The sequence below is a fragment of the Equus przewalskii genome, chromosome 8 (genome assembly GCF_037783145.1).
Source record: "Equus przewalskii isolate Varuska chromosome 8, EquPr2, whole genome shotgun sequence".
NCBI lineage: Eukaryota > Metazoa > Chordata > Mammalia > Perissodactyla > Equidae > Equus > Equus przewalskii.
Genome location: NC_091838.1, coordinates 26,707,358 through 26,730,345, shown reverse-complemented (window position 1 = coordinate 26,730,345; position 22,988 = coordinate 26,707,358). Strand labels below are relative to the sequence as shown.

The following is a 22,988-nucleotide window of genomic DNA, read 5'->3' as shown; positions in this document are numbered from 1 at the left end:
TAACAAACCTGGAGCTGAGCTGTAGTAGGCAGAAAGGGCATACAATCCCGTTCTACAGAAAGCATAAGAGCATCCATCTCTCTTCCAAGTGGGCAGCCAGCTTGCATTCAATGGGAAAGGATTTTTGCTCTCCACAAATTAGGGAAATAAATCTTCCCTTTTGTGACACTATAATGCTAAAAATGGATCCTAAAGAGTGGAGGGTCAGAAAGAGAACTCCCAAAGAGAAACAGAAGACTGCAGAGCTAAGAAAATGAAATATTAATAACAGCTAACCTTCATAGAGGACTTTATTTTTCGTGATTAGTTCTATGGGGAAATATTATCTTTGTCTTCATTTTACAGATAAGAAACCTGAGGCACATATAGAATTAGTTATCTGTCCAAAGTCACTCAGCTAGATGTGAATCCACCCCATCTGATTCCTAGGCCTGTTTCACCGCTATACCACACTGTCTCCCCAAAGAAGAAAATCTCTCTGGGCTGATGTACCTGCCACAAAGGTTTGTTGTTGTCTAAATAGTTCTTTGAGAGATGGAATAATAAATTACAATTTGAATCCCACCAAATAGCGTTCAGGGTTGTTGTACTTGGTTTGCCTACATTACCTAAAGCTTGTAAAATTCTTGTTTCATAGGATAGAGGGGTAGTCCTTGGAAAGACGTCGCTGTTTTCATAAAGCCCCAAACAGAATCACTTCTAGTTATTGTTGCACCTCATGTGAACATTTGGGAACAGATCCAGCACTCAGAAGAGTAGGGACACGAAGCAGGTTCCAACCTCCCAGAAAGGAACGGCCATAGCACAGTTGGCTGGTTTGGCAAGTGGTTGACATGTGCTACTCTTCGTGTCCATTTTCACTTTAATAGTTGCTGCCCTAAACATCTTTTCTTGTGTTCAGTGCATTCCAGTCTTTATTAAGCTCTTTCTCTATTTAATCCAGGGATTTTTTCCCCAAGAAATAGACCTGAGACCTTCTTGACTTACTCAGAGACTTTTTTTCAAGACTTCAATACTTAATAAACTGCTAGGGTCATTAAACATTGTCTCTGAGTGAACTGAAGATGAAAAATGGTATTCTTTCTTGGCAAATTAAATTTATTCTTTTCTGGCTGGAAACACTTTTTATTGCCTTCACAAGTGATAGAGCTCAAGCACTAACTTAACTGTTACTCTGCTTATTACCATATAAATAGCTTTTAAATTCAATATGCTACTCAAATTCATGCAAATTTTTAAAATAGAGAAGGCTTATCTTCAGGAAAAAAGAATCTAGAGTATGAAATTTCTTACATTCCAATGTCTAAATAGTTTGAATTATATGCATCACAGTAATCCTGACATTTTGATTAGATTGCATATATTTAATCTCAAAAATACATATTAATTCCCAAAATGGTGATCATCAGATTTGATTTATTATGACTCTCCTGCTCATTTGTGGTCTTAAAGGAAAAATAATAGTGAGGAGACGACTGTACATATAGACTGCGTTTCATTTTCTCATAATTTTCTGATGTTTCTTAACAACCAAATCATAAAATACTGATATTCAACAAGACAATTAAAAATAAGTTAAAGTAAATATCATGTCTTCCAGAGGATGTGTACCTTCTTACATTAATTTAAAACTCTTTGAAAAAAATCTGTCATTGCTCAAGATGCTTATTTCTAGAAATCCAGATCTTCTAGACATGCAGAGAATCAGGAAAATGATACTCATAATTAGAAGAAAAAATTAACCAATAGAAAAGACCCAGAAATGACAGAGTTGATGGAATTATCAGACAAGAGTTTAAAACAGATATTATAAATATGTCCAAGGATTTAAAGTAAACGTAAATAAAAGGAGGAGGCAGAAACTACAAAAAATAACCAGTGGGAAACTTCAGAGCTAAAAGTCACTCAGAATAAGAAATTCCCTGGGTAGATTTAACAATAGACTAGAGACTGCAAGAATAACAAGTGTAAGGGTTACTGAAGGGAAGTGGAAAACATGACAACAAAGACTGTCGAAGTTGAAATACAAAGAGAAAAAGACTGAAAAAAGAAGAGGCCTCAATGGCCTCTGGGGCAATACTAAGCAGTCTAACTTAAAAGTAACTGCAATTTCAGATGGAGAGAAGAGAAGGGAGGGCAGACTATTATTTGAAGAAATAATGAGCATAAATTTTTCATATTTGTTCAAAAGTGTCTTACCGTCTATCCAAGAATGTCAACAAATCCCAAACAAGATAAACAGAAAGACCATACCAAGGCACAGTACAATTAAACTGATGAAATTCCATGATAAAGAGAATTTCTTAGAGCAGTCAGAGAAAAAAGACACAGTGTTACAGAGAGCATTAAGGCTACGCATTACTGCTGACTTCTCATCAGAAACAACACAAGCCACAAACCAATGGAAAGAAGCAAAATTTTAAAAAGACAAAAACAAACTGACTTATACAATTGTGACACAGTTGGCAAAGGCTTGTCATTAATGTATACATAACAGTAATACAGTGGATAAAGAACACACATAATTCACAAATGAAATACAAATAAATGAATAGCAGATAATAAATGTAAAACTTCTTTAGTCACAAAAATGCAAATTGAACTCATTTTTCACTTATGAAATTGACTTTAAAAAATATCTAATATTTGTAAGTAGAAGTGAATATACTCATTCACTCCTGGTGGAAGCATAAATTAACAGAATTTTTCTAGAGTCTTCACACTGTGGTTATATATACACAAAAATGTTGAACAATATGGTTGGCCTTTGACCCAATAATTTCATTTCTAGGAAATTTTTCTAAGAATCCTAATGATGAATGTGTATGAAGATTTAACTAGGATAATCATTGTAGCAAAAATAAAAATTAGAAATAACATAATGCTACACTTATATGATAGAATACTATTCAACAATTATAAACAATATTTCAGTTGAGTATTCATAGACAGGGAAAGGCTAAGTAATAATAGAGTAATACTAATAGATTAATATTGGTACTAATTAACATTAGTATTAATACTATTGATACTAATAATAGTAATAGAATAAGATATAAATATAACAGGAACATATGTATACACAAAGAGATCTAGGTTAGAACATACACCAGTATGCAGTGAAGTATTACCTTGACTTGGAATGTTCTGCTTGACAATATTTTCTTTGTTTACCTGGTGGTCTTAGGCCATACTGGATAGTCTATGTTAACAAAGTGATTTATGGTGGGATCTTTTTGCCACACGGTATCAACTTGACCTCTGGAGGGGCTGAAGACTAAGATCAAGCATGAAGTAGCTAGTCATCCTCACATCACCAATCCCTAATAAAAGTCCTGGATACCAAGGCTTGGGTGAGCTTCCCTGGTTGGCAATACTCCATTTATGTTGCCACATATGCATTGATGGGAGAAGTAACTACTGTCTATGCAGCTCCACTGGAAGAGGATGACTGGAGGCTTGCAGCTGGAACCCTTCTCAACTGTGCCCTAGGTGACTTTTCTAATCGTTGATCTTAACCTGTATTCTTTCGCTGTAATAAACAATAACCACGAGTATAACAGCTTTACAGAGTTCTGAGCCTTTCTAGTGAATTATTGAAACTGAGAGTGGTCTCAGGGACCTCCAAACGTGCAACCAGTAGGTTAATTATGTCTGAGTCTAAGTGTAGGATTCTACAGTTTTGGCTAAACCATAACTTTTCTACAACAAACATAGCGCTGATTTCATAAGAATGCATTCATTGCTTATATCCTTTAAACAGGTGTATCATTTCACATAGAAGTAGATTAAGGAAGTAATCACATGGGTGATCATTGTTCTGTTATCTGTAATAACTAAAGTGGAAAATACGTATACAACCGGGGATACAATAAGTAAATCATGTACGTCTGTAGAGTTGAGTATTATAACTTTTAAAACACTGTACAAGAGCACTAAGATAAAAAATGTCAAAACTATATTGGTAAATGGACAGAGTAAAAAATGTAAGTATATTTCTGTTAAATTATGCATGTATAATCTATATTTCAATAGGGAAAACACACACAAAAGTGTGAATCATGGTTACCTTTGAGTGGTGGAATTAGAAGTGGCATTAACTTTTTGCTTTGCACTTATATGTGTTTTACTCATGTTTTTTGAGCATGTGTCATGTTTATAAATAAGAAAAAAAACTTTTTTAAACTGCTTTTAGCCCCATCCCTAAAATAAATTTTAAAATCTCTTAAAGTAATTTAGTGCTAAATTAATTAGGGATAAATTAGGAATGGATAGTAGCAGGGGACCAAGAATAGAAACTAAAAGGTAGTCAAAGAGGTAGAAGGAAAACCAGAAGAAAACGAGGTCATGGGAATCAAAAGGGGAAAGACAGTTTCCAGGAAGAGCTAATCAACCACAGCAAAATTCAAACCAGATAGGCATTGGCACTTGGCAGTTCTGGAGGTCACTGTTGGCCACCTATGGAAGACTATCTCTAAAAGGGGAACATTTGCTTTCTCCTTCCCGGGCTTTTAGGCAAATTGAAATAAGAAATGTAAAAATACCATACCAAGTTATCTAGCCATCCTCAGATGTATATGATCAGATTTTCCATCCTTGTATGTGTTGTGGGGGACTGGAATTGGCCACCCAAAGATATGTGTCTTTGGCATGAGGATTATTTTGGGCTGGTTATTTTTAAAAACTGCAGACAGGAAAGAAAGTCTGAAAAGTAGAATTTACTGACCCTTTGTTAAGAGACATTTACATTTGTAAAGGAAATCTCCATCTGTAAAGGTGTCTCCCTCTCTACCAGGAAGAAGGAGGGATGACCTTATCTCTAGAAACTCAATCAATGAGGAAGGCAAGGACTTAAATCTGCATAATAACCTTACTCTTGTTTATTGTGCTTCTTTGGTGATCTCCCATAACTGACTCTTCCCAACCCCAACATCCTCCTTTGTCTTTACCTGAGGGTGGTATTTAAGGTGAGAGCTTCTGCCATTTTGGCGAGTTGTTCAGTTTGCCTGAGCCTCTCCCATGTACACGTTATAAAACTTTGTTTAATTTTCTCCTGTTATTCTGTCTCATGTGAATTTAATTCGTTGTCCAGCCAGAAAGACCCAGAGTGGGTAGAGGAAATGTCTTCTTCCCCTACAGTGTACACATCACACTTTCCCCAAGATATTGCTGAATATCCACCATTTTTATCATCTTACCTTCTTTGATCTTGTTACCACACAAAGGGCACAATCTGCTCACCATGAGACAAAAGCCAATCATCAAGAGGCAAGATGGTGGCAGAGAAAGGGCATTTTATTACAGCTTTCTAACAAGAGGGAAGATGGTCAACTAACGTCCAAAAGAACCATCTCAAGGGGTCACAGAATCTTGAAGCAGTTATATAGGCCAGTGGGTTAAAGGGGAGGGGTTAGGAATGTTGACCCTCTGGTGTTACAGACTGGGAGTTGCCACACCAGACCTTTGTTTTCATTGATGATGGATATCAGCATAGACTCTCAGTTTGGGGGTCACCACATTCCTAAGGAACTTGAAAGAAAGAAGTACCATCTTATTGCAGCTGGGAGGTTATGTGCACAAGCAGGAGTCATAAAATCTACAGAACAGGTAGATCTCCTGGAGGGTGCAAATCCAGCTGGGTTAGTCAGAGGTCATTCAATGCTACAACATGGTCTCTTTTCCACAATATGGCTTCCCTTACGTCAACCTTGTGTTGAGCCGGTTTCAATCTTGACTTTTCCAGATACCACTTGTTTTTACATAATCCATGGCAAAATCTGCAAGATGCTTGACTCTAAGGAGTCTTTCCTAGTTTGGTAGAAGAGGCCTACAGCAAAGGACGCTGCTAGCTTATGCTGGTGTTCAAGGAACAGAGTCTTTTTTTTCATGTTAGGATATATATGCTAGGCATAGCAACAGAAATAGCAAGAGGGCCACAGAGTTATCTGTAACTCCCATGAAATTAAAATGTACTATGAAGAAAGCTCATCAGCAACCAGAGAAACTCCCGATGTTTTCACTAGATGGCTTGGATTTGAAGTAGATGCCAGGGGTTTAAATTTCCTCAATCTCACAAGTGGTTAAAAAATAAGAGGGAGAGCTAAACAAAGTACCCCATCACTCATTGCCCTTTCCTGAGCCAAGCACTTAAAAAATCTAATTATCAAGGTACATTTATGGACTATCTAACATGAACCCAATACTACAAAGGTCTCAATGTAAAACTACGTATCTCTGTTCTAAAAAGTGTCATCTGCTTCTTTCAGTTTTCAAACAGGTATTTTCTGCCTCCTGTGTGTGGCTGTAGCCCAGAGAGACCAGGTAGGTGCGGAAGCAGCAGTAGAGTATCCCAGGACAGCAACCACCTAGAAATCCACAGCTGGGATAGGGCTCGCCAGCTTTGAGGGCAAACCCAGACGTCTCCCCAACCCTGCCATTTTTATACTCAGTGTCGTTGTCAAGTAGAAAACACTAATCTGAAGCCCGACAAATTCTTTCTCAAGAAATCCTCAGGAAACTTCACAAGCAAAATTTCAGAAAAATCATGCTTTTCAGAAAAAGCATTTGAAAGAATCTTGATTTGTTTTAAATCAGTAAAGAGAGACAAATAGACTGCCAGTGATAGAATGAACGGTCTTGATCTTCTGAAGCTTATTTATCTTCAGAAGAAACCAAATTAAAAACTAAAACATCTTAAAGGGGCTGGATGACATCTTTTTATTATCTACAAGCCTTGAGGAAAACAAAAGCCTTGGATATTTTTCTCATCACACTTTTTCTATTAACTACCTACCGACAATTTTGCTCTTTTCTTCTTTCGCTCTTTTCTATCTTCCATCTTCATTACTTTAAAAAAATCTACCGAAGGATTCAAGTTACTTTTGTTATAGTCAAGTTTGTCATGTACACCTATCCTCAAACAGATGACTTTTGCGTCCCATAAAATTAAGAATTCAAAAGCAGATGCCTTCAGAGACAGAAAGCAGGATAGTTACTAGGGGCTGAGGGGAGGGGTGAGTGTGGAGTGACTGTTTAATGGGTACAGTTTCTGCTGGGGATGATGAGCAGCTTCCTCAAATGGATAGTGGTGACAGACAGCTGCACAACATTGCGAATGTGTTTAATACTACTGAATTGTACACTTAAAAATGGTTAAAATGGTAAATTTATGTTACGTATATTTCACCATAGTTAAAAAAAAAAAGGGACGAAAAAGCAGACACAGCACATCATCTCTTTCAGACATGACCAATTTATTCAGAAAATTCAAATTTCAGTTTGGCAGAGAGTTTGGGATAATCATTTAATTTGAGGCAATGACATTTTCTAGAGCTAATTGGCTATGGGGTAGCATCCGAAGTAAAGAAAGCAAAACTCTTAAAAGTAATTTAGTGTTTTTGAGGTGATAATCATAAATATTTGCAGAGGAAACAAAACAAACAACCAGCTGACACAACTGAGGCATGAGAAATCCTAATGCTAGTAGTAACCTTTTACTCAGTTTAGTTCAAGAGACATCACGCACCTTATTTGTTCAAGACATTGGGCTAGCTGCTGGGGTGGAGGTGGAAACACAAAAATCACCAAGACATGACCCCTGTCCCTAAGAAGTTTACACTAGCACATACAAAACTGAGCGCTATGGCGGGGTACAAACTGCTCTACAGACATGGCGGGAGGAGACTACTTCCCACAGGGGGTTGAAGTCGGGACTCTTAAATTTGGTGGTGTGGGTGAGGCAGGGTATAGCACGCCAAGAAAGGAAAACTCTGGTGTCTCAGCAACAGGAAACGGTCTAGCTCCTCTACAGCTTTAAATGTGTCAAAGGGGAAGGGATAGTCAAAGGTATTTATTTTTATTCTAATCCCCTCCATGATTAGCCCATTATAAGAAAGAGATTGACAGGAAGTGAGGATGATAAAAAACAAAGTTTCAACAGGCAGGGACATAGGCAGGGAACACCATTTCATAGTTTTAGTGTAAAGTCAATCCCTTGTGTAGTGTATACACATTTAGAAACTTAAGTAACACCATCAAATGGGGGAAAAAAACGCACTGGGCAGCATCACAGTTCCTGATGGCAGAACATGATCTCTCCTGTTAGACTATGAAGCTAGCTTTGGCTACTGCCAGTGGTGGACGTAAGGGCACACAGAAACTGAAGTCCATAAATGTTCCCTCCTTAATTCAACATAAATGATGAAGATGGCTTAGAAGAGAAAGTTTGGGGAGAGAGATGAAGTCTTTGCAGGCTAACTGATCTAATGATGGCTTGGCATGCTGTATTTCCTATTTAAAAAGATACAGGATGAGCAAGTCTTTCCTGAATAATTTACTGTGTATAACATACACCTCAAAAAGAATCTTAAAGGAACATACTACCAATCAAACCTCATAGTTTCTGCTTTTGCAATTTCCACAAATTACCTTAATCATAATACTTTAGGGACCCCCGACAAACACAATATATAACAAGTTATTTTAATGTTTTTCATCATCCTTGGCTTCTGAAAGTTTGAGTTATTTTATCTCAGAGGAAAACTACTTATAAATTTCATTTTCCCACAAAATTAATACACTGCCCAACTTTAAAAATAATTTAAACAAAGGAAAAGCTTTCCTGTAAGCCTTTACCAATGGTGAACTGGAATGGAAGCACCTGCCAGGCTTTGAGGAAATAAAAATAAACCACTTACATAACCAGCACCTCATAAACCAAAACCTCCTTCTCAAGTACGAAGTCCAATGCTTCTTGCCCTCTTATTAACTGCTAATCAGAAGGCTCCCCCATCTAGGAACTGCTCTGGTTTGTTACGTCATACAACATACAGTATTTTTTAACAGTAATAAATTGTTGATATGGTACCATGAATAAACAGCAATTCTAAAACCCAAGTGACTCAGAGGACTAGGAGAACATATAAGAGCACACTGAAATGATTTAAAAAGAAACTTTTTTAAAAAATGTAATCTATCCTGGTCTTATATTATTAATTCAAATTAAAAACCAAAGGATGAAGTATCACTTCAGACCTATATACATCAAGATGCCAGTTCTTATAAAAATGTATTTTAGTTGTAAGTGCTAGATTATGCAAAAATAATTTTATATCAATTTTATTTAACTTTAATGAATTTTCCCCAACTCTAATATTAAAAACATCACAAGAACTTAAATCTTAAAATGGCAAAAAGTTCCTATTTTCCCCATCTATTAAAAAAAGATTTTGTTTTCCCTTATTAACATACAATGCCCTATTGTTAAGGCACAACTTTTTTTAGGACAAAAATGAAATGACAGATTAAGTCTATTTTACACAACAGTTACAAGACAGACTCTTTGTAGGCATATACTGAAAATAATTAAACACATCTTAAATTCAACCAAGATCTAAAATGAAAAATCATTATTTTTATCCAGGACCAATCAACACATAGCCAAGATAAGTAGTTGCAGTTGGATAAGCCAAACAATTTGTTTTTAACCTGCAAAAGATTGTCTCCATGAGGCCATTTTCAAGGTTTTACCAAGCAGAGGCAAGCTGGATATTTCTCTCAGGAACTGGGGGGAGCGCCCCAGCTTTCTCTACTTAGGCTTGCCCTATTAGAGAGTCGTCACCCTCAAAGCCGGAAGGGAAATCCAATTTTTGACTTAAGCATCTGAGACAAGGGTGGAGTTCCTGATTATGGGGGTGACGGCACATGTGGCTTTGTACTCTCCCTCTGCTATCCTTCCTGGGGCTGTCTTTCTTCTTTTCCACCCTCTTCTTGGCCTCTGCTCTTCCCCTACTTCATCTGATCCAATTTGCACAAGGTTCAAAGGAAACAGGAAGAATCTGCACAATTGTTACTTAAAACACATAAACCAAAACTCTTCATTACACAGCCATAAATAATTCATTTAAATATTGTTAAAATCAAGGAAAAAACACTAAAATTGGGGGAAACAATTGAACACAAAAGACAAATATGTCCCATCTTATAGGCCCTTATAACCTCAACTGAAATAGGGTTGCAAGCATGAAAACTAATAGAAAAAAGCAAGTTTTCTCAAGCAGGCTTATATACCCAACTCTCTTGTATTTTCTGCGTTTTCACTCTTTGAAGGACGGGTCAGAAGAAATGCTATGTAAAGACAGAGGCATTGGCTTAGACTTGACAGTGTAAAGCTTTGTGGTTTTGAAGGTGACTTTCCTCTACTTTTTCAGGAGAGTCTGTAAAAAGTAATAGCCAACGAGGACTCTGCCAGGATTGCTCTCTCCCACTGGGAACTTTCCTAGAGTCTCAGTTCTACCAATCCTGAGAGAAAGAGGTCTACGAGAGAATCAGCGTAAGTGCTGGGGAAGAGTAGATTGTTTAAGAAAGAGAAGCAGAAATAAAAGGAGCCCATGAACAGGCTAAGGAGATAGGGAACAAGGTAGAGAGGAAGTAGGGCAGAGGGACGGGACAGTTGATGGATACTGAAGTTACTGATGTCACTGCTTTTACTAAATGTGACATGTAAAACTTAATTTTATGGGCAAATTATGCTGTAAATAAGGGCAAAGGAAAGAGAAACGAAAGACCAGGAGTTGGGGAAGTGAGGGTCACTAAAAGTAAACTCTAGCTGTTTTGCTACATTTTAGAAATAATTTTATTCATTGTAATTCTGGGAGATATTACATGCCTCACTTACTCATGAAGGTGTTTTACTGGTATGTTCTGGCACAATAATGTCTTACATAAATAAATATAAATACTGTTCTTTGTACTTATATTAGTTCTGTAATGTATATTGACTTTTAGAAACAAAAACAATTTTTTAAATGAACTTCCTATAAAAGCACTTAAAAATCATTAGTAACTAGAGTATACCCAACAAATTATAAAAATAATGCATTTAACTGTCAGCCAAGGTCTTAATTTTTGCATAAAACACAAGCCTTTCACAAGTCATTATCTACATGCAGATTAATGAAATTAAAAATAAAACCAGTCATGCTTGCTAATATGAACTAGTTCCATTTCCATTAAATCAGAAAGTTTCCATGTCATATTGAGGAAAAACCCTCCAATTAAATTCTATTTCCTAATATGCCAGTCCTATTTCCCTATGTTTGACACATTGAGACTAAAACCAATGCTTATACCACAGGACTCTGGAAACAGCATATGCCTTTGCCATCTCTCCTGAGAAAAAACATTTCCTCATCTCATTGCAAAGTAAAAAGATGAAGTTTCCAATACGCTGTTCAGAATTCCTAAGTCCTGTTTAAATATCAAGTGTTCCAACTACCAAAACTTTGAATGAATTTTCACTGAACAGAAGCCTACCTACTGAGGTCCACTACCCTATGAGATTTGTGAGCGGTTGCTAGAGATTAGGTGGCTATGTGGATCACACTAGATTCAATTCCCTCATGAGGAATTAAAGGGTTTTGTGCAGTGTAATATGCAAACCTAAAGTTGTATGCACATTCCACCAGGTGAGGATGTCCACTCTTTGGTCAATTTTACCTCCAAGACAGGAAAATAAATGGAAAGTTATTTTAGGGTTAAAAATTTAAAAGAAAGAAATTATGAGAAATCTCTCTCCTTATCAGTGTATTATGGAATACAAGGACATCAAAGTCACATGAAATAATGGTATTGTTTACGTGAAGTTTCCAGATACCACAGTGAGAGAAATCAGATATCCCAATGAGAGACAGTTCATCAAGAAAGGTTCTACTTACAATGACACATGCCACGACCTTTCTTCCAACCAGATTCTGCATTCTGAATAGAAAAAGACTCATCAGAAAGTAACTTTAACCTTCATTATTTTAATCTGATGGGCAACTATAAGGTATCTCAAGAGTTATTAGCTTGAGTTTGGTTAGGTTAGATCCCTTTATTAATGGTAAAAGCAACCACGGCAAAAGCTGCCATAACTCACTCTTGATACTGAGAATCTCTACATATAAACCCGGCAAATTTTTTAAAAACTACTAAAACAAGGCTTTTGAAAATAACGAAAGCTAGTTCAATTCATGTAATGTCAAATAATTTTCAATTAATGATAGAATCAATTATATTCTTACAGTGCTTTACAGTATATTTTGTCCCTAATGAGAAAATGCACCAAAATCCTAGTGCTAACCCTGAAACCTTAGTCCAAACCTTACAATTTAAAGACTAAATGTTGGTCAAGAGGGAAAGGATGGAACCATGCACTGTCTACAGGGCAAACAAAAATCAACAAGATGGCAGAAATGTTGAACCCACGGGTACAAACACTTTTCTTTATAAAAACAAAACACACACAGAAATTACAATTACAACGCAACCATCATGTCTATATTCTCTACTAGCTGGTGAACCTGTTATTAAAATTTCAAAGGAAAAAAATTTAAGTTTTTTCTATTTTAATCTAGAAGAAATAATCAGTAACAGACAACTAAAGCATTTGTTGCATATTAATGAGTATGTGGCTTCTTGTGCTTTCCATCTTAATTAGGGGTAAAAACCCCCAATTACTTTATTTTCAATGAGATATAACTGTAAAGGAATAGTATAAACATCTACACAAAATCAATCCTTTCTCTTCAGCCCAATTCTATATGAAAAGTACTAACAAATATTGAAGATTCATGATGTTATGTGAAAATGGTGACTCACAACAATGTAGACTTAAGCTATAGGTTTTTAATTCACAAATATATATATATATATATATATATATATATGCGCCTTGTGTATGACAACCGTACGAAAATAGTCTCAAAAATAAAGACAATACTTGAGACACGAAGCAACCCATTTTCCCTGATCTCGCATCCTATCACAGGGAAAATAAATCTCTGATGCTTCATAAATACTTTAAAAAGTTTGGGATGGCCTTAACCATGCATAGTCTTCACCGATCCTTTGAAGCCTCCAACATTTCAGGCTGACTGCTCAGCTCTGGAAAAGCTGGGACTTGTAATTAGCCTTGCTTATTTATGTCCTGTCTTCTCGAGATCTGGGAGTTTTCTGACCAGAGCCTGATGGTTCATACTGATGCTAGCGAGCAGACCTCCTTCAATGCCGTCGGAACCAGTATAACTGATTTCTTCACCACTCAGGGTAGTCATATGCCCCCCAAGGGCTTTTAAGATGGCATTGCCAGCACATATATCCCACTTTTTGATGTATGTCACATGGATATATAGATCAGCTTTTTCTTGACTTTTATCAGGCACATCCAAGAGCGCTAAAACTTTATAACCTAAAACATAAACACAGAACTTAGGTCACTGTTAGAAAGATTTAAAGACAGCAACAACACAGACATTAAACCCAAATGAGCAAAAAATATACTGCAAAGTAACTTATTAAGCTATTCTCAAGTATAACCAAATACATGTCTATAATTTTTTAAATTTAAATCTACTTTCTGGTTGTTTTCTGTGGAATGACACTTTCTGTATACATATTTCCTATGGAATATTATACTGAAGCTAAACTTGCACAGGTTTCACTTGACTATCTAGGAAGGCCAGATTTGAAAGATGAGGGCACAAAATAACACTACTATCTTAAGTCCTTTGTTAATGAGACATAATTTTAAAAAATAAAATAAATGCAGAAGAAACTGGGTCTAGAATCTGGTTTATCCCTTCCTACTAGGTATTCTGCATACTAACTTTCCTAACCAACTTAATAGAGAGCCTATAAGAAAATGATAAAGCCACATTAAGGAAGACAAATATACGTAATCAGCAAATTAAAACTATCAGGCTTAAAAGTTAATAAGCATTACCTTTCCCTTTATTAGGGTGCTGAAAGGGTTTTTCAAGCACAAATATCTCTGACCATAATTTGCTATGTATTTGAAATAAAACACTTGTAATATTAAATAGCACTCAAAACAAAGGTGGGCAAAGCCCACGAGCCAAATCCAGGACACAGCCTCTTTTTGTACAGTCTTCAAGCTATAAATGGTTTTCTATATTTTTAAAAGATGGTTAAAAAGAAATCAGAGAGTATCTAATAGAGACCATTATGTGTCTCACAAAGCCTAAGATATTTACTATCTGGACTTTCAGAAAAAGTCGGCAACCTCTGATCTATAACACTGGTAACACCATACACCGTACAGAATATACATTAAGATGGGTAGGCACAGACTGTTTGGCTCATCCCAGACATGCAAGTTGAGGAGTCTAGGTGTGTTAAAAGTGGCTCAGTGGGGCTGGCCCCATAGCGGAGTGGTTGGGTTCATGCACTCCACTTCAGTGGCCCAGGGTTTCGCTGGTTCGGATCCTGGGTATGGACATGGCACCGCTCGTCAAGCCATGCTGAGGCGGCATCCCACATGCCACAACTAGAAGGACCCATAACTAAAAATACACAACTATGTACCAGGGGGCCTTGGAGAGAAAAAGGAAAAATAAAATCTTAAAAAAAAAAGTGGCTTAGCAATGAGCTGTTCTAACAAAACCTATGGTGACTCCCGGCATCCTTCTACCATACAAGGCATTGTAATGTGCTTGATCTTTTCTTCTCTCTCTGATAGTTCCACAGTTAAACTAATAGGATAATTATTTTAAAATCAGATCACAGACAAAACAACCATTGATAACATCCCTGACAGGCAGATGCCTTGGTAGTATTTAAGGAAGAGAAATCACTGTTGTGAGATCGTCTGCTTCTATGTGAGATTGTTTCTAACAAGAAGGCTTGTACAACTGAAATCCCACCCTAGAGATAAGCATGCAGAAGACATGCCTGTCTCAAAAGCACACTGTCCATTCTCACTGTCTTCCCAGGCATGGGGACAACCAAATCTGTCTCCTGAGATAAACCCTGACATGCTGGGAACACTTCACAGGCGTGACAGGGGAGTAGAAACATACCAGCACCACCAGCTGGGATAATTGTAGTCTGGTTTCCAAAAGTCTGAAGAGCAACCTGTTTGACCATTCCTGAATGGGAGCGAGACACAACGATCCTTGGGGTCTTCTCATTGTAGGAAGTGCGGGCTTTCACATTTGACCCACCATCTACCATTGCCCATGCTGAAAAGTAAACATAATATCCATTAATAACACACTTAAGAGTAGAAGTGAAAATATCAAGAGAAACTGAAAAAATGTCCTCTTCCATAGAATTATTTGTACGTTTTTTTCTAAAACAGAAAGCTTTCTTTCCTAAGTACAAGAGTAATATGTTCATATTTTTTTTACATTAAAATAGGCACATATTAAGACAAAGCAAGGCCATTTAATCCTGCCTAGCCAGAGAAAATGACTATTAAATACTTGGCTTAAGCTCTCCCAGGTTCCAGGGTTCCCTGTTCGGTGGCGGCTGAGTCTTCACTGGGATCCAACTGCAAGTAAACTTCTCCTTGACGGTAATTTCACTTCCTTCCCTCCCTTCCACAAATGTGATCCTAAGAGCACCCCCTAGTAAACATCCTGCATGCCAATCTCCATCTTAAAGTCTAATTCCTGGGGAACCCAACCTGCAACAACCTATGACATAAACACAACTAATTACCCTGGATAATTCAAATTTTAAAATCAATTTTTCTCCTATACTACCTCTACTTCTGATATATTCTTGGTTTCAATTATTTGCATATTGGCTCAATCTCCTAAGGAGTTTTATAAACATAAAACAGTTAAAGAGGCGAATGAGTTAGGTTTATATACCTGCTTACCAGAGAGTATAAAATGCTCTAGATTTCAAATTAGAACAAAAATTTTTAAGAAGGTGAGAAGACCCCAGAGATGGCCTGAAATGTTTTTCTTGGTTTGCAAGTTTTCTTTACTCACAACTAAACCATACACGAAAACAAATTTACTCATAATTATCCCAATGAGATAGTTGTTCTGGCAGTCACTCACTATGGGATAAAATACAGTCCACCATGGCTAGCAATGAAAGCTGCTGCATTACCACTCAGTCCTGGCTGCAGAAAAATATCAAAAACATTAACAGACTCTGAGTTTCTGAGTTTCTGAGTTCAAGGATGATGGCAGTCTCTTGCACTCTTTTCAGACTTATTTCTAAAAACCACACACAGCAACAAAGAGAGAAAATACAAACACCCTTAATCAATACCTAATGAATAAGTAGGATACACAGGCTAGCTATAAACACAAATTTATGAGAAGGAAAGGGAGTCAATAGCAAAGATCAGCAGAATAAGTACCGCAGCCAACCCCAACGTGAGGAAGGCAGCAGGAGCTTCACAGAAGTACCAAGAGGTCAGAGGACTCTCGGTGATGGGAGAAGCCAGATAACATCAGGCAGGATTTCTTCCCAGAAGGAAAAGATTCCATCTAAAACAAGAACTACTGAAAGTAGGTCTGAAACTTGGCAACAGAGCAGTGAGAAGAGGCTCGGAAAATACATGGAATAAAAACTGTAGTCTTGAGAACACAATGGACGATGTATGACGTCTTTGAGGACGTCTCTCCAAAAGAGAAACAATTTGGAAGACAGTAAACAGAACCAAAGAGAAAGAAGGGGTTTGAAGATATGGGTGCTACTGAAACAAGACAGGATCAAACAAGAAAGAAGAAATGTGAAAACAAAAAAAGGTGCCTGATAATAAAGATAATGTCTTCCTCACGCTAACAGAAAAGAAAGCACCTGAACTGAGAATCATCCAAAGTCCTTTTCTGCCACCACCCTCGCACCAATTCTACAGTAGCTGGCCCAAATATGAACAAGAAATATAAAACTGCAATGTCCATTGAAAAACATGAAGAAAACACAGGGAATGAAGATTAAAACATTTCAAGCTACTTAAAAAATTTCTACAGACGAAAACTATAAGACAACATTCCAAAATGATTAAAAACATATAAGCAACAAAAAATGAAAAGAACACTATGAAATACAAAAATCCAAGAACTCAGAAAAGGTGGATAAACAATAGGAAGATATGAAATGGGAACTCACATAACACAAGAAAGAAACTGAAAAAAAAAAGGACAAAAATCACTGAAGACTTAGCATTAAATCACATGATATACAAAGGACAAACGTATGTCCAAAAAGTATAGCAAGCAACGAGAAAAGCAGAAAATAAGTGAAATAAGTAAACGGATAAAGGACCAGAGAGAAACTAGATAGAGAAGCCAGTGAAAGAAAAGTCAACATACATATATTAGGAGTCTCTGAAAAAGAAAAGCAAAATAATGAAATACAACTAATCTTTAAAATTATGACTCAAGAAAATGTCCCTGAAATAAAAGAGGACCTAAATGTCCACACTGAGAGATATACTATGACATATTATGTAGACATCTGCCCAGAATGCCAACTCTGAATCTGAGATATAGTTCTACTATTAGACTTTAAAGTTCTTTGGCACTCCAAGCAAAAAGACCAAACCACTTACAAAGGAAAGAAAATCAGGTTATCAGCCTTATTATTATTGCCAGCAAGATTCAATGTGTGCCTTCACAGGTATCACAGCAGTTAAACAGTTTTTACCAGTTAACCAAGAAAAAAGGTGTATAGTGGGTTGAATGGTCCCTTACTGAAATTCATGTCTACCCAGAATCTTCAGAATGTGACCCCATTTGGAAATAGGGTCTTTGCAGCCGTAATTAAAGCTGAGGTCATTCTGGATTAGACTGTACCCTAAATTCAATGACTGGTGTCCCTATAAGGAGACACAGAAACACACAGACAAAGTGAGTGAAGACAGAGGCATGGATTGCAGTGATGTGTCTACAAACCAAAGAACAGCAAGGAATGCCTGGAGCCACCAGAAGCTGGAAGAGGCAAGGAAGGATTGTTCCAATGAGCCTCCAAAGGGAGCACAACACTGCTGACATGTTGATATCAGACTTTCGGCCTTTAGAACTACCAGAAAACAAGTTTCTGCTGTTCTAAGCCACCGAGGTTGTGGTAATTTGTCATAGCAGCCCTAGGAAATGAATATAATGTGAACCAAAGATTTTATAACTAGCCAAGGTCTTTCAAGAATCAAGGTTATAGAAAACGCTTTTAACATGTAAGAACTCAGGTAATATCACATCCATGAGCAAGCTCTTCTGAAGTAATCTATTAGGGGATAAGTTTTATCCAACCAAGGGATGATCGAGGAAATCTCAGCAAAAGCACCAGTGGTTAGCACTGAATAAATTTAACTGTGGATTTAAGAGGAAATCAAAAATAGGAATAAAGGTGGAAGAATAAAGGTAAATAAATGTTATCTCATAGTTGATTGGTGACAAAGGATTCCACTTAAATCTGAAGAGCTGAACAGTAGAGTAGAAAGATAAACATCCAAAAAGACCTGATTCACTAAAATGGGGCAGTGGTCAAGAAGGAGGCTAAAATAAGCTAATTTAATTGTTACTCACAGGAGAGAACCAACAGATGATACTTAAAGAAAAGGACCATATAATGATATCTACAGAATCTTACTAAAGGTGTTAGTAAAAGTGAGCAAGAAAAGGAACAAATTTAACTTAAAAAATAATAACTGCAGTTTGAATCACATTGAATATGTAAAAATCTATGAGATCATAAGGATATTCAAAGGTGAATATTATCCAACACCCCCCCCCACCCCCCCAAAAATAACAGCTACTCGCACGGGAGGTAGTTTTTACTCTAATGCCTTACTTGAAAATTGGTAAAGGAAGAGCTAAATATTTTCCTGTCTTTCTAGTAGGAACTACATTTCAGGATAAATAACTAACTCCAGTTGATGAAGAAACTTCTCTACAGAATTCCAACTAACATACATAGAAAAAAACAAGAGAATTAGAAAATCCCATTTTACATGTTTAATAGATCTTAAAACTATTAAGTAAAAGATTTAACAGAATCTCAATCTCAAATGGTGTCACAATATCTCTCCAGATTACCTGCTGGCAACAAGAGAATCAAAATAATTTTTGTAACAGAGATCTGGTCATGACCACCTTAACCATCTTAAGCACCATTAACAGTGAGATGAGATACTATAAGTCACGTAATACGATGCAGTAACAAGTACATTAAGAAGGTCTACAATGTACTCTTGACAAAAATGCTTAACTTAATTCAATCAAGGCTTCACATCTAATTCACCCTTTATAAGAAAAAGAAGATGTAAAAATACACAAGTCAAACAATACCCTGAGGCAATATTAGAAGAATCCAAAAGGCAGGACATTCTATCACAACTGACCTGGTCAATGTCATGGGGAAAAAGGAGCCTGGAGATTATTTTAGATTAAGAGAATTTAACATAGCGACCCAACAACCAAAAGAAATGCTTGCCACTTGACTGGATCTTGGTTTGAAGTAACTAGTTGTAAAATCCACTTTAGAAACAACTGGGGGAAACATACTTACATTCACAATGGATCAATTAGGGAATAATTGTTAATTTTATTATTATATTAATAGTACCGTTCTTGTGTAGAATATATGTCCTTTTTAGAGATGCATACTGAAATATATAGGGGTAAAATGTAATGATCTTCGAAATTTTCTTTAAAGTAAATAAGCAAAAAAAGAAGCAAATATATAAAAATGTTAACTGTTAAATCTAGTTAAATCTAGATGAAGGAATATATAGATATTCATTATAATTTTATGTTTGTTTCAAATTATTCATAATATAAGTAAAAAAAAGTAATGAGAAAAAGGAAAAATCACAAGTAATCCTCCAAATTCTTTTTAGAAATGATCAAAAACCATGGTTTTACTAAGAAGTGAATTTACAATGCTCTATCTCTAGAGGTCAGTATTGCATAAGACAATAAAGACAGCATATCTCAGTAGATAGTACAAGAATAATTTTAGATAACAACTAAGTTAATATTTTTTATAGAATATTTTATGTTACATAAACTCAATACATTCAGCAAGACACGTATATGGACAAAATTATTTCAAGCACCTTAAAAAATACAGTAGGTGCTTAAATAAATGTAAGTGATTGATGAGGAGGAGGAGGTAACAGAGATAAGGGAAAACAGCAGTTAACAATGTTTTTATTCTGTCTGCAAGATATGCCAAAAATAGTCCAGCAGGAAACAAAAAGTGGTTGGTACTTGGCTACACAGACTTCAAACATTATAACATTTCTAATAGCTCCAAATTTCCACTGAGTGGATACACTACACTTACTCATACATTTATACGTTACTTCATTAAAATACTATTCAAGTATCTCTTGCTTCTTAGAATTTCAAACTCAGTGAATTAATTCTAAGTCTGATAAGAATTTTGAGCAGCTTTGCTCTAACTGCTGCCAACAACAATATCTAGCTCCCATGACAGTCAAGCATAGCTAAATTCTGGTAAACATACAAACTTGACAGTTGGCACTCTTCAACAGCAATATACGGTCTGGGTCTGAAAATAACAATCTAAAAAGAGGACACAAGGCAAACAAACCATTGACCCAGGAATGGAAGGTCAAAGCACGCCTAATTAAGGACTCATTGACTCTGTTGGAATGTTTGCTGACTAGCAAGCACCTTATATTCTAACAACCTGGGCAGTCACGTCAGCTGCATCACATAAGAACAGGGTATTTTATTACTAACTTAAAAAGACATTTGTGGAACATAACTTGCTCCTAAATTAGAGACTTTTGGCTTTTTTATTTTCAGGGAGGTAAGCTCATGAGGGAGAAATACATATTCTTGTGGAATAAAGAATTTAGAAAACGGGCATTTTATTATCCCTACTGTCCCCCTCTAAAACGAACAGACATGGAAACTAGGGCCCAAAGAATGTGAATCTATTTGCCTATCTGGTATCAATTTCTTCTGGATTTCCTTTATTATGGTTCCAATTCTCTTCAGAGTTGCAGGCTCTGTTGGCAGCTAAGGGTGCCATGTAACATCTGGCCAATGAGATGAAGCAGAGGGCTTCTAGTCATTCTTTCTTGATACAAAGAATATCCGGGATAGAGCTCTTGTCCTCCTTCTTTCCCCTTTCTTCCTGCCTAGAACAGAGCCATGGCTAACTCGAAGCACCCAATTTTGTAAGCAGGCAAACAAAAAGTCACCTTCTACGACAAAAAGCAAAGAGAGGAGTCAGGTCCATAACAGTATCATAAAATGACTGAACCACCCCTACTTTTTGGCTGTCCTATTAGGTGAGAAAAATAAAGCCCCTACTTGTTTAACCACTGTAATCAGTTTTACTTTATATACAGCTAAATGCAATCCTAACTGATATGGAAGAGGTAATAAGGGACATTGCCAAAAGAATAAGGGGTGGGGGGGGCCTCAAAGACTTAAGCCCTGTACTTTTATATATCCGTTTTCTCTTTTTTATTAAAAAAAGTCATTTTAACTCCTGCTTTATATTCTTTCCAGAGTTATTTGGAGGCTGAGTGAATTTATGTCAATACACTTCAGAAACTATGAAAACACTAAACAAATGCAAGATACTAGCAAGGAATGATTAGCTCTTGCAGTAACATTGTGAACTGTATGTTTTTATAAGAGCTGCTAAGCCCCTTTCCTCATCTACAAAAAGATAGTAACAACATTTTTCCTTGTCACACAGAGTTATCTATCAAAAGGTTCAAATGAGATAACACTAAAGTAAACATTATATATTATTATGAAAGTGGTGTGATAAACTGATTTGCATAAAATTCCTGGGGTTGATTCCTTCTCTAATTTAGCTGGATGACCTTGAGGAATGAATCAAATTTCTGAGTCTCACTTTCTCACCTGTAAGAGGGAGTATTAATGGTAATTTTGTCCCTCCCTCACGAGCTATACTAAGTGTAGCAGTACTGCTAGATTATACTCCAATATCCACTTTCCCTATTTTCCCTGAGTGACAGAATTCCTGAATTTTAGCTTGGATGGCCACTGAAAATAAAGACTACATTTCTTAGCCTCCCATGTGGCTGAGTTCTAGCTATGTTTTGATCAATGGATGTGAGCTGAAGTGATGCGTGCGACTTACGGGTCAAACCTTTAGTGGGAAACATCTTCCATGTCTCCCTTTTTACCCTCTCCACTGGTAGAATGTGGATGAACCAGTGAGCCATCATCACTCACACAGAGGAGGGTAACAAACTTTAGCATAGCAAAGTAGGAGAGGGAATGGCCTCTGTGCCAGGTACCAGGGAGCTGCCATGGCAACCCTGGCCTGCTTACATATAGGCTGCTACAGAAGAGAGAAAAATAAACTCTTTTGTTCAACCTCCTGTATTTTGGTGCATATTACAGCAGCCTAACCTGTATCCTAACTAATTCAGTAAGAACTAAACATGTGAAAGCAATCCATAAACCATAAGGCAATTATGTAACTAATATTAAGGCACATTATCACAGTAATGGCATAAACCTTTTGTAGCTCATCAAATTGTCAACTTTAAAAACTATCTGAATTATGAAAATGAGATTAAAGCCCAGACAATACAAAGCAGATTTGATTTTGAAATGTAGAACCAACTCTCAAATACATGTTTAGCCTAACTCAGAGCAGCTAGAATTTGGGATACAAGGTTATTCTCAAAGCAAATGAATTTAGAGTAATCAAAAATAAACCGTGTGTCTATTTCTCTCCACTTGACAGACAGCCCTATAATGCACTGTCAGCCACACCACTGAGACACAATGGAGAAGGCTGGAGTAAATGATAGAACTGTATGGACGCCAGGTGCATCAGTTTCCCAGGGCTGCCGTAACAAATTACCACAAACTCAGAGGCTTACAGTAAGATAAATTTTTCTTTTTTTTTTTGCTTTTTTCTCCCCAAATCCCCCCAGTATATAGTTGCATATTTTAGTTGAGGGTCCTTCTATTTGTGGCATGAGAAATTTCTTTTCTCATAGCCTGGAAGCCAAAGGTCCAAAATCAAGATATTGGCAAGATTTGTGCCTTCTGGAAGCTCTAAGGAGAATCCGTTCCATGTCTCTCTCCTAGCCTCTGGTGGCTGCTGGCAATCTTTGATATTCTCTGGCTTATATTGCAACACTCCAACCTCTGCCTCCACCTTCACATTGTCTTATCCTCTTGCTGTCTGTATATGCTGTTTCTTCTAAGGAGACT

At 36.7% G+C, this 22,988-nt stretch overlaps 1 protein-coding gene across 1 annotated transcript in view; it reads right to left on the bottom strand.

Moving 5' to 3' along the window:
* Window positions 1-7,236: 7,236 nt before the first annotated feature.
* Window positions 7,237-22,988, bottom strand: part of BPNT2 (3'(2'), 5'-bisphosphate nucleotidase 2) — a 37,763-nt gene continuing 22,011 nt past the window's right edge. The window contains exons 4-5 of the mRNA XM_070630558.1: window positions 14,859-15,020; window positions 7,237-13,228 (exon numbers count right to left, since the gene is read on the bottom strand). Coding sequence (XP_070486659.1) covers window positions 12,957-13,228; window positions 14,859-15,020 — 434 coding nt within the window. The 3' untranslated portion in view covers window positions 7,237-12,956. The remainder of the gene's footprint in view (window positions 13,229-14,858; window positions 15,021-22,988) is intronic.